Source organism: Rhinopithecus roxellana, chromosome 3 (genome assembly GCF_007565055.1).
Source record: "Rhinopithecus roxellana isolate Shanxi Qingling chromosome 3, ASM756505v1, whole genome shotgun sequence".
NCBI classification, from domain to species: domain Eukaryota; kingdom Metazoa; phylum Chordata; class Mammalia; order Primates; family Cercopithecidae; genus Rhinopithecus; species Rhinopithecus roxellana.
In genome coordinates, this window is record NC_044551.1 from 48,223,406 (window position 1) to 48,236,699 (window position 13,294).

At 39.2% G+C, this 13,294-nt stretch overlaps 1 protein-coding gene across 2 annotated transcripts in view; it reads left to right on the forward strand.

Moving 5' to 3' along the window:
* EPB41L4A (erythrocyte membrane protein band 4.1 like 4A) overlaps window positions 1-13,294 on the forward strand; it is a 266,828-nt gene that overhangs the window by 227,628 nt on the left and 25,906 nt on the right. Inside the window, exons 17-18 of one of the 2 annotated variants that reach the window (XM_010360995.2) lie at window positions 6,276-6,323; window positions 7,328-7,405. In XM_010360995.2, coding sequence (XP_010359297.1) covers window positions 6,276-6,323; window positions 7,328-7,405 — 126 coding nt within the window. The remainder of the gene's footprint in view (window positions 1-6,275; window positions 6,324-7,327; window positions 7,406-13,294) is intronic. The other variant, XM_010360996.2, reaches the window with a different exon arrangement.

The window sequence follows — 13,294 nt, forward strand, 5'->3', positions numbered from 1 at the left end:
GTCAGCACTCCCTAAATAAAATAATTACACATGTTGAGCAGATAGTCATTTTAACACATTTGAAAATGAACTTAATTAAATTTTGCTAAAATATGCCTAAATTTGCATATTTTCATACAAAATAATTGCTTGAAATAGTTTGCAGCATATACACTCCCAGATCCAGACTTGACTTCTACAATGAGGTTCATTTTCCGCTGGCTTCCTGTGAAACACAGAGAAGTAATTGTGGAGAGTGGATACAGGATCCTTTCATTGGCATATTCCAGGGGGAAGGCTATTTAAATTTGCTAGAAAGAGAATCTTTTTGCCTGGGCATCCCTAGAGCCTTTTGCCTGGTGCGCTTACAGGTCTCTTTTGGGGATCTGTGTTTTGAGGCAACAAGCCATTGCTGCATGTTGACATAAAAGGACTAAAGTACCTTGTTCTCTGTTTCTTTCCAGTATAAATGCCCTGTAAGTGTCCTTGTCCTTGTCAGTCTTGTTTTATCTTCACACATATTTACCTTGCACTGGGCACAAATCCCTACATTGCTGGATTAACATTGACATTTAAAATCGAGACATGTCATCAGCATGGAAGAATCTCAAGGACTTAAATTTAGTAATAGGAAATTATATTTTGCTTTGGATGCCAGGATAATACATTTTGCAATAGATGTCAAAATTTCGTATTTTGTCAGTTATTTATCATGAGATGGATACAGGCTATCAAATTCTGGCTGAGTCCAGAATAGTGATCCTTAACCTTTTTGGGTAATACTACCCTCTGAGATCTGGTGAAATGTTGGATTCATTCCCTAGGGAAAGACAGGTTCATATTTAAATACATATAAACATTTCCATATAGTTTTCAAAGTTCATGGAGACCCTGAAGCCTGCTTGTTTAAACATTCCTATTCTAGAAAAAGAAAGCCAGCATTTTTTCTGGTAGTACAGTATATTTTCACTCCTTAGCTTTCACTTTTACATTAAAAAATGTTTGAGTGCCTGTTGTATGCCATGCAATGTGCTGCTACCACCAGACAAAGTTCCTGTCCTTTGGGAGCTTAGATGCTATTAAGGGATAAATATATGAGTCATAGGAATATATGTGCCATTATGACTTTAATATGTAATAGGAAGGTAAGCTATGTGGTACTTAGGGGAATTTTAAAAACTTTTTGTTGAAACCTAGCTTGCATACAGAAAAGTACACACGTGTCATAAGTGTAAATGCGTGATAAATTTTTATAAATAGACACCCGTGTAGTGAGCACTATTAGGGGAAGTTTGCTGAATCACTGAGCCAAAGAGGTTGGGGTAGGTTTCCTGAGGTTGGATGCTTGAGCCAGGATCTGAGATACAAACAGGCTAAAAGAAAGGAACGATCATACCAGATAGAGGGGCTAGCATGTGCAAAAGCCTTGGGAATGGAAAGAAGCAGGGAACCTTTGTGAAAAGGAAAAAGGCCAGTGTTTTCAGACTCTGAGAGTGAATAAAAATGTGTTAGAAATGAGCATAGAGAGAAAGATGGGATCAGACCTTATAGCCCACCTGGCCTTTGTTCAGGATTTTGGTCCTTAGACCAGTGGTATTTTTACAGGAAGTACAATAACATCACCCTTGTGTTTGTAAAGATAATCCTCACTGTCTTGTGGAGAAATGGTGAAAGAGGGTAGTGGCAGAAATGGAGAGACCAGGCGGCAGGCTATGGTACGAGTCCTAGCAATAGAGAATGGGAGCATGGACCAGGTGGTGATGTGGAGATATAAAGAAGTGGATGGTTTCAGTAGCCAGCAGGAGGAGGTAAAACTGGTAGGAGAATCAGTATGAGGGGTGGAGGAGAGGGAGCTGTCCAGAATGAAACCCAGGCTTGTTCAGTTTTTTGAATTCAGTGTATTGCATAGAAATAGAATCATCAGGACTTTACAGGCTTGAAAGGGACAATTGCCAATTTAGTTTCTGATATCCTGAATTTATGGTGCTTCTGAGAAGTCCAAGTACACAATTCATATGGATTGTTGAATGTAAGTCAGGAGCTAGATTTGCTTTATGGACTGAAATATAATTTTAAGTATGTCACTTGAAGTATATATAGAGATTAGGTTGTTTAGGTGGATAGTATAGATAGAATGCAAAAAGACAAAGCCAATGACAGAGTTGTAGGAAACTCCAGCATTTGTCTTAATTGAAGATTAACTGTAATGGAGAGAGAGAAATTGTGGCCATGGAAAAATCAAGAGAGTGAAAATTTGCATACCAAATGTCTCACTTCTCTCTTCATTCCCAGAATACTAGAATCCAGGCTTATGTTACTTAGGCAGAAAATTAGAGAATTCCTTTGTAAGAAAATGAACATGGTCAAGAGAAAAGACTATGGATACTAGCTTTCAAAGCATCTTCCAATGAAATTGTTGTATCTCCTAGGCATGAAATTAGAGAATCCCACTGCAGGAAATGGACCAGGTACAAGAGAAAAGACTTGCATATACTTACTTTCAAAGGATCATCCATTGAAATGATTGAAGCTGCCCTCATATTACTGTGAGGCCACTAATTAACATGCTCTGCACCAACCAAAGGGCTCCAGTCACTTTAACACTTACTGCTTGGATAGGAATAGAGAGCCATGAACACCTGCATTTGAGCATTGCTTCTGTCTGGAAAGGCAGAGACTAAAACAAACAAATGGGGTATAGGGTGGGATTGGGGGCATTCTCACTGGAAACAGACAGTATAAGAAAGAAAAATTTCTAAAAAAACTGTTTAAAAAGATGAAAAAATATATCCATGAGTTTCTATCAATACAAAGGTAAGAACTAATGAATAAGAGTTTTTAGGCTTTAAATTAGTGTGACAGAATTTAAAATAATCAGTAAAAGATTTGGAAGGTAACATTAAGAAAATCTTCCCCAAAATGGAACCAAAAAGCCCATAATAAAACAAATGTATGGAAATAATAATAATAAAATTATCAAACCTAGATATCAAACATTCAACTAACACAATTTCTAAGAAAAAAGAACAGAGAAAACATAGGAAGCTATTAAAGAAACAGCACAAGCAAATATTCCGGAACTGAAGGATGTGACGTTATAAAGCAGAACCCACTGAGCAATTGACATAATTGATTGAAAAGTTAGATTCATTCCAAGGTTCATTATAACTAAATTTCAAAACATTATTGATTAACAAAGAATTCTAAAGATTTGGAGGGGGCATGGGAATATGGGAGAGAAAAATCCATGTGCAAGTGGTGACAAATCAAAATGACATTGGGGGCCAGGTACGGTGTCTCACGCCTGTAATCCCAGCACTTTGGGAGGCCAAGGCGGACAGATCACCTGAGGTCAGGAGTTCAATTCCAGCCTGGCCAACATGGTAAAACCCCGTCCTTACTAAAAATACAAACTAGCCAGGCATGGTATTGCATGCCTGTAATTCCAGCTACTGTGGAGGCTGAGGCAGGAAAATCATTTGAACTTGGGAGGCGGAGGTTGCAGTGAGCCGAGATCATGCCACTGTACTCCAGCCTGGGCCACAAGAGTGAAACTCCATCTAAAAAAAAAAAAGAAAAGAAAAAACAGACATTGGGCTGCTTCACAGTAAAATCAGAGGAAGAAGGCAAAGAAGTATTGCCTTGAGAAGTCTGAAAGATTATTTTCAGTTTAGGAGTCTATGCCCAGATAACCATAATTGTTTGTATAGAATAAAGACATTTTCAGAAATTGTGGGTCCCAAAAAAGTGTATCTGTCGTGCATATTTTTTCTGTTAGCAACTAAAAGATACACTTTACCAAAACCCAGACAAGTCGCCAAAAGACCTGGAGATGTGGGGTCCATCATACAAAGAAGCAAAAGGAGTTCCTTGGATCATAGTAAAGGGAGTTAGTCAAAAGTGGGTGGTCCAGGTATGAGCAGGAGGGCAGAGGGATCTAGGAGGGATGTAAATGGAACTTAGAGATTACCTGCGTATCCATCCATAGCAGGAGTTTTGCAGTTCTCTCAGAGTTTGAAGAATAGTGATAAGCAAAAGAACCCTAAGCAAGTGATACGTACATGGAAAACTTAGGCAAGTATCCTCGCTCAGAAAATTTAAAACCTACAAAAGAATGGAATCATATTCCTGGAACACTATTTAGATCATCTGTGACCAATTTCAGTATAATTGTGTTTATGCTAGATAGTGACCCCAAAATTTGATGTAAGAACAGGGACTACATATTGCTGTTAATGTTACTCGATATAAGTGTATTGGAGGAAATGGGGTAATGTAAGCCATACATTAAAGAGATCAGAGTGGGAAGGTGCTGAATTACACATCATAAGGAAATGGAGCATAGGGCATAGACACCACTCTCAAGAAGTTTAGCTTTGAAGGAGAGAGGAGAGACTGGGCAGATGAAGGGGGATGTGGACTGAAAGTAGGTCTGTGTTTGTTTAAACAGTAGAGACTTGAAAAAGTTAATAGCTTGTAAAAAGAGTCTGCCAGACAGGCAAGGTGACTATGTGTGAGAGGTGAGAAGGTAGTTAATGAAAGTCATTGAAAAGACATGGGGTGATGGGATGCAGAAAGCACTGGTGGAGGGACTGACCTTGGTAGTAAGGATAAATCCATAAATAACAGAGAGGAAGATGTTGGTAAGTTTTTATTTTTGGTAGCAGGAAGATGAAAGAGTTCTATCTGGAGGCTACTTTTTCCTTTGGAAGGAGAAAACAAAGTCATTTGCTGAAACAGGGATACTGTGGGTCAGACGGTTGCAGGGTGAAGAGTTTGAAACTGCTTTGTACTTAGATCTGCAAAAAGTGGCAGGATTGCTGAACCATGGTGTGGCCCCACTTGAGGTTTATGAACGTGGATTTGTACTGTAATGTGCCCCTTTTATGTGACTCCTTCCAGCACTGCTCAACCAGATGTTTAGAACTGATACAGAAAACTTGCATAGTTGGATTCACCCATGCCTGGGATTTTACCAAAAAGACGGAATGAAAAACAGAGTTGGGGAACGTGTTGAGTATCATCATGCATGTTATTGAAATGATGGATTAGGAAATCTAAGCTGAGTACAGAAGACAGTGAAGAGAAGTGAAGAGCTGGTGGAGAGTAGCCAGGTCAATAGATAGTCTTACTAGGGTCAAAGAAAAGAAAGAATGGAAATAGTTGAATAAGCAATAACAGCTTATCTTGGTTGAATGCTAACAATGACCCAGGTCCTAGTGTATGCATTTTAAATATATTAATTCATTTTATCCTTTAGAGCAGACTTCAAAGGAGATTCTATTAAAAGTAAGTCACTGAGTAGAAAAGTAACTTATTTAAATCACACAACTCATCAGTGGAGAAGATGAGATTCACATTCATGTTGTCTGGCTCTAGAGCCAACACCTTTAACCAGGATGCCCCATTGAAGCTGTTTGAAAGTAAATGGGGAGTGGTAAACAGAAAGGAGATTGTGGTAAGAGAGCAAAGTGTTTGGAGGTGCTTACAGACGATGAAGTCCAAAGTATGACCATGAGGCAGGTTGCTGAGTTGAAGTGGAGGAGATTATGAGAGAAGAGATAAAGAGAATTTGGAGCCCCAGGGTATAGGAAAGGGCATCCAAGTGAGATGATGTCATTTCCACTATGGCGGAAGTCAGCTTGGAGGACTGCAGTTCTGCAACTGCAGACTAACCTCATCATTGGATTAATGGAATTCAGACGGTTTGCCTGTCCCACTAGAGTGAGGCCAGGTTATGTTATTAACATTATATTTCTGGGATGTGTCGTATGTAGGGTTAGGCATATACATATGACTTAAATGTTTGGTGAATGAATGAATGTATGACAGATATGTGTAAACTGAAGTGAAACTCATTTTGGTGTGCTTTCCTTAGCCAATTGATAATCTCCTGTTTTCTTTTTATTTTTTTATTTTTTATTTTTTTTTATTTTTTATTTTTTATTTTTATTTTATTTTATTTTATTTTTTTGAGACGGAGTCTCGCTCTGTCGCCCAGACTGGAGTGCAGTGGCCGGATCTCAGCTCACTGCAAGCTCCGCCTCCTGGGTTCACGCCATTCTCCTGCCTCAGCCTCCCAAGTAGCTGGGACTACAGGCGCCCGCCACCTCACCCGGCTAGTTTTTTGTATTTTTTAGTAGAGACAGGGTTTCAACATGTTAGCCAGGATGGTCTCGATCTCCTGACCTTGTGCTCCACCCGTCTCGGCCTCCCAAAGTGCTGGGATTACAGGCTTGAGCCACCGTGCCTGGCCAATCTCCTGTTTTCTTAAATGTCTTTATTTGTTTTCACAGGAAAGCCCATAACAGTGGTGAAGATTCAGATCTAAAGCAGAGGAGGAGGTAAAAAAAACAAAAATGGAAGGAGAGTCAGAGGGAAGAAGGGTTAGCAGATTTAGAAATGTTCAGAGTTGAGGAAAGAGTGAGGGTATTATTATTTTTTTATTTTTTTTACTTTCAAAAACCAGTTTGTCTTCAGCTGATTCCCAATCTTCCATTCTGTTGCATCTTAAGACTATGCTGTTTCCTACTCCCTTGTGTCTCAGAGGAGCTGTCTCATTTATCTGTTGCCATATTATAATCCACTCCAGAACTTAGTGGCTTAAAGCAGCAACAACTGTACTTATGTAGTATAATTCTGTCAATTAAACAGGTGGCTTTTTAGCTAGTCTTGTTCACAATTTCATGAGGCTGTGGTCAGATGACAGCTGAGGCTGTGTTATCCAGGGGGCCTTTCTCTTTCATGTTGGCATCTTGGCAGAAAGGCTGGAGGTCTGGGACCTCTGCATAGTTTCTCCACCTGGCTCGCTTACACTTCTGTAGACACTTCTTTTGCACTTCTTTAGGCTGGAAGCAGAAGCTACCTGTATTTAAATTAAGGGGCTAGTCCTGGAACTGACATAGTATCCCTTCCACCTCATTCTGTTGGTAAAATCAGTCACAAGACCAGTGTAAATTAAGAGGCTAGGGAAATAAAATCTACCTCAGTGGGGCAGATGGGAGGGTTACAAGATTTTGTGTCCATATTTAGTCCACCACCAGCTTTGCCATGTTAGAGTTCTGTTGGAAGTAATTGATTTTGTGGTCCTTTCTGGGAACATGCTGACATTCACCTTAATCGGTTTTTATATTTCCCCTGCATTGCCATTTTGCTGAGCTATAGACTCAGTCAGATGTCTTACTGAGTTCAGAAACACTGACTTGGAGAGGGATAATACAGCTCTTGATGTTTGGATTGATAATTTTACTGCAAAATGAATTCCAGAGGACCAATATAAACCTTTCTGAAATTTTTCATGAGTGATAAACCTGTGTTTTTTCTTTTGTTCTTACCATTTTGTCTTCAGGTCACGTTCACGCTGTAACACAAGCAGTGGTAGTGAATCGGAAAATTCTAATAGAGAACACCGGAAAAAGAGAAACAGGTAATATCTCAATATTATACTTAACTGACAGTCTGACATCAGAGGCTGCCTTTGGTGGTAGAAACTGTGTCTTTTGTAAGTCTGGTTTTTCCGTCTGTGTTTGAGAAGCAATCTGGCACTATTTTGAAGCATTTAGTTTAGGAAGCTTTAGCTCTTTAAATGGAGTTTTCTTATCTTCACAATAAGATGATTAAACAACTTGACAATGAGGTCTCTTCTTGTGTGTGTGTTTTTTAAAGATGATTCTGTATATAGCTACAGTGTGTAGCGAATTTCTCTAAGGCTGGTAAGAAAGTTTACCATTTGTAGAGAGATTCTCCCTGTACTATCTTTTCAATGGCATTACTATATTTTACCCAGCCAAAAATAACTCATTTTTTCTTAGATTCTGCAGTTTCAGGCTCATGTATACATATGTGCTAATAATATGTGCATTTACTCATCTGTGTGTGCCGGACATTACATATATATAAGATACATTTTTTAAGAGATTTTTAATCACATCATTTGACATGTAATCAGTATTAGTGGTGGCTTAATGCATTCATTAGTTGTCCCTAATTCCAAAATATGCACTTGAAAACAAGAAGTATTTGTGTGATTAATGAAAAGAGCACCTTGGGAGTCAGAGGGATTTTATTGCCAGTCATGCCAGTTGTTAACCCAGAAGTTCTCAACTGGGGGAGTTTTGTCCTCCCTGCCTTCTCCCCAAGGACATTTGGCAATGTTCAGAGTCATTTTTTATTGTGACAATTGGGTAGGGGGGTTGCAACTGGCCAGGGATGCTGCTAAACATCCTATGATGCATAGGACAGGCCCTGGCAACAAATAAGCGCCTTGTACAAAAACATTATCAGTAGTGCCACTCTTGAGAAACCTGTTTAGACCTAATGTGGACCTCTGGCCTGGTTGCTTTACTTTTCTGAGTTATCTTTTTCTCTTCTGAAAATTGAGGAAGGCCAGGCGCAGTGGCTCATGCCTGTAATCCCAGCACTTTGGGATGCCAAGGCAAGCGGATCACCTGAGGTTGGGAGTTCTAGACCAGCCTGACCAACATGGAGAAACCCCATCCCTGCTAAAAATACAAAATTAGCTGGGTGTGGTGGCGCATGCCTGTAATCCCAGGTACTCAGGAGGCAGAGGCAGGAGAATCACTTGAACCTGGGAGGTGAAGATTGCGGTGAGCTGAGATTGTGCCATTGCACTCCAGCCTGGGCAACAAGAGCGAAACTCCATTTCACACAGAAAAAAAAAAAAAAAAAAAAAAAGAAAAGAAAAGAGAAAGAAAGAAAAAGAAAGAAAGAAAGAAAGAAAGAAAGAAAGAAAGAAAGAAAGAAAGAAAGAAAGAAGGAAAGAAGAAAGAAGAAAGAAGGAAAGAAGGAAAGAAGGAAAGAAGGAAAGAAGGAAAGAAAGAAAGAAAATGAGGAAGTTGGATTAGATAATCTCCAGGGTCTTTCTTTAGTGCTTAGAACCCTTGTGCTTGGCACAAATTGAATTGGTGGCCCTCTCTAACTACGAAGCCTGTGTGATAATAGCCCAGACAGCACTGTAAGAGTGGACATTTTTTTAGGAAAGCATTCTATGTGGAGTCTGCTGAGTCTGGAATTACACTAGACAGATGGGAGATCTCAATGTGTTATGACACCTTTCTCAAATAAACGATTTCAGTTTCTTCTGTGAAAACCCACATGTGGGAGGTAGCTCCTTCTTAGGTACCCTCTTTCTGATCAAAAATTCAATATTTTTGCACAAACAAAACAAAACAAAGCAAAAGTACCCACTTATTGTCCTGTTTAAAACTTTTTATTGATCACGCCAGTATTTTAAGTCTGTTTCTGTTTTGCTTAATGTATTCTAAATTGTGCCCATAAATGTTCTTTTCTCAACTGTTCAGAAGGTGGCCCATTTAAAAACATTTTTTGGGTGGCCAAAATTGCTCACATTCACTACTGAAAATGAAACACTAGTGAAAGGTTGCCATCAAGTAATTAAATTGCTCATTACTGATCTGGTTGCACTGAATTTAATATTTTTTGTCAGTATTTTCTCCCTTAAGAGTTTCTTCCCCCTTTTCCCTGGAGATTCTTAGATTGGCTTTCTTTGTACTGTGTAAATAGTATGTTTTAGAATAACGATGATTCTGAATGTTTAATGAACTTTGTAAGGCTAGTAATGAGAAATGGCTTTCAAAACACATTCTGACACATTTCATGCAAAAGATCTGACAGGCTTTCACAATCATTTATGCTACCTGTAGAAATATTGCTCTAGGAATACCTAAGTTGCCTATGTCTGTGGAAGATGTGGTGTAGTTTGCCTGTCAATAGCATAGCAAAAAGTGGGCAGAGGAAGAAATATAGCTTTCAGTTCTGATCCTCACCACTGCAAATTAGGGTGCAACAGGTACAGAGAAAGAGGGTAGAAACTCATTGTGCTGTCTGTCTCTTGGTGCCATTTACCTATTATGCTGTGCTGCTGCCAACCCCTCCATCCCATTATTAGCCTCTTAAATTTTGCCAGAACCCACTCATCCCACATGAGGATGCATAGGTCTAGATATTTCAACTGCAGCTCTGCAGTCTCTTCAGCCTCATTCATCCTTCCTTTTATTGGCTGACAGTGTGATCCAGCCAGTTCTTTGTGCTTTTATTACAGGACTCTGGTAACCCTATAACGGGGCAAACAGAATCTTATACATGTTGATGTTCCACCTCTTGCCTGTAAGGTCTGTACACTCAGCCCCAGGATGCTTCATTACTTTCCAGCAAGAGCCTGCACCCCGATGCACCCTGTATCTTTCCTAGAGATACACCTCTCTAGGAAACTGTAGCCTAGGGAGAGGGACAACTACTGGGCAAATTTGCTTTTTAGAACCTCTTTTGGAGCCCATGATGTGTCCATTGGAACTCTGGACAGAGTCACTTTTACTTTCTGGAAGTTGCATGTGGTATTTGGGATGTTGCTCCCTCTGCTCCTCCTTCTTGTGGGATTTTTTTTTTTTTTTAAACTTAAAACGAGGTCTTTCCTGTTAGGCATGAGGCCACTCTGTGGAAATATTGTTGTTTTCTTTTTTCCAGGAAGTCAACCCATTGGAACATAAGCTGCTTTACTGTTTCCATGGATAACCATTTAAACATTTCTCATTTTGTGTGAAGAGAAAAGTTAATAAAACAATGTTTATGAATCTACTTTACCCAAAACAGGCTTTTAACAACCATTAAATTTTAAAAAATAATAATCCACACCAGCTCTGGAAGGCTAATGTTAGAAGCAAAGATTGTTGTTTAGTTTCAATTTTAGGAAAATATAACCAAACCACCCCATCTGTCTGTCACCTTTGGGTCCAGACCTAATAAGGCCTGGTGTGTAAGGGTTTTTGTGTTAATTGTGCCCTAAGTGTAGGGCTTCATCCCACCATGTCTCCTAGAACACCAGAGGAATTTACCCTGCTTCTTTATTTGGGACATCATTTATGTTTTCCCTTACCCCTTTCCACTTTGTTCTTTCTTTACTGTTCTCATAATCTGTTTGGGTATCCTACAGCTTTCTAGGTTTTGAGGTTTGAGATGATAATTTTTCACTCTCTTTTTATAACCAGATAGAAGTTGGAGGCACAGTTTTTTATTAGAACACTTAAGATGACACAAAGTTTTCATTTCTCCTTTTAGTTTCTCTACTATATGCTCATCTCCCTCTCCATTCTCTTGCTTCACTTTTCACTTTTTGTATCATGTTATTCTCTTCACCCAGTTCCTTTCTGTTTCCTGGACTTCCTTCCCAGTCTTTTTTCTTTTTTCTGTCTCCTCTGAATTCCCTCTCTCCCTAGAAGCCAATGATATGACACAGAATAACCTTAGGACTTGGGACTGGGTCTTGGTTCTGCTGTGTGCTGATATTTGACCTTGGGCAACTTGTATAACGAATTCAAGTATTAGTTTTCTTCTCTTTAAAGTTGGCGGGGAGTGGGGGAGGTGTGCTGTAACAACTGATCTATTTTGTTGAATGAGTTACTGTAAAGATCAAATGAAATGTAAGAAGTGAGAGCACTTTGAAGTACAGAGCCACATAGTCCTGTACCTACTTCCAGAGTTACTCACTGCTGCTGCATCACCTGTCCGCTCCTCCATCCTCTTCCAGCCTTTTTAAACTTTTCTTTTGGTCCTATCTTTCATTCTTCCACCTTTCCTAACTTTATACCTTAGGTTGTTTTTATACCAGGATTCTTAACTTCTGATTCTTGGGTAGGTGCTGGGGGTTTCATAACCCCACAAAATTGTATGTTAAATTGTATGTAAAGTTGTATGTGGGCATCAAGTGTGTAGTTTTCTAGAGATAGGGTCTGTAGCTTTTACCAGATTTATAAGGGGGTGTTTATGTAGCACCTACCCCCCCCTTAAAACTTGCAAAGTTTTATGGTCTAAAAGCTGAAGGATTATATTGGTACTGGGAAATGAAATTGGTGTTTCAATTCACCAGTAGGATTAAAAACTAAAATGCCTAAATTTTCTTTAGAGATTACTTTGCTGTACTGGTTTGTGAAATAGTTGGTTCTATTGAATTCTTGAAGTTGGGAGCCTACTTAGTACAAGGCACTATAAAGTTAATCTATGTGAGTATTAGATTGTATTAGTTAGAATTTTGAATCTCGTCCCTGAGATCAGAAGGGCCAGCAGCTCGCTTATTGCTGTAGGTTTGAGACCATGGCCATGTGCTGGACTTGCCCAGGGTGTAGGATGAAGGAGGACGTCGCAAGTAGACTTAGGAGAGTGAAACCTTTCATGAACTAGCTTTACCTGGATGTGTCTTGAGCTTAATAAAATACCCTTGACGTTCAAGGAAAAGGTTCTACAAAATATCCTCTGTGCTCTTGATGAAAATCAGCAGTCCTTTGAGCCTTCACTGAGGAGAATCTTTGAATTACTCGGTCATTCTTAACTTTGATGTGTTGCTAGGCTCTTAGAATTTTGAAGTGGGAGGTGTGGAGGAGTGGGTGATATATAGTCTGGTGCATTTTTTTCTATCAGCATAAAAGTAGAAGTAACTCGGGAGCCTACCAAGGATTAAAACAGTAAGAGAAATGAGAGAAGCTTAGGGTAATAGTAGAACTAGAGGAAATTGACAACAGGGGACTATTTGAACACTTCCCTAATTTTATTCTAGGATGTTTGCATCATAAACATGAGTCATGTATGTCAGGTTGTATGTGTATATACATATGTACATACAAATCTGGGAGCCTGTGCTACGAAATTGAACCCACTTTGAAGAGTTTTGTGGCTGTGAGCTGGTTACTTTACCCTGTGAGTCTTCATTTCTCACATGCAAAGTGGAATAATACCTGACCTGCCTACCTCACTAGAGGTTTATGAAGATCCAGGAGATAATAGATGTGCTTTGAAAAGCAGAAAGTACCCTGAACAGGCAAGTTCTGTTAAATTGATAACATCTGGCACTGCTCAGTATTATCTGAAGTTCCTGCAGTATCTGTAAAATGGGGACCAGCTCCATTGAACAAAAAATAAGTCAACATTTTCTAACATGAATTTGTTCTGGCATGAATGTTGTTAGTTTCTCCCTAACAACATTAGGGTCTTTTAGATGTCTTTTAGGGTCTACTAGATGTCTATAGTATCTAAATAGTAGATTAAGACAGATTTAAATGTTTTAATTATGTTCCATATGGTCTTTTATATTGTTTTTCTAAAATGAAGAAGCACATTTCTGTGTCAGAAATTTGGCACTGTAAGAGGGACAATATATCTGACTAGGGCAAATCTAGAAGATCACAATTTTGGTAGGATTTTGTTCTGGGAGGGGTAAAGAAGAACTTTATTGTCCCTGTACCCCAGGGAAAAAATATATTTGGGATGTTAGCAAACTTAAACTGAT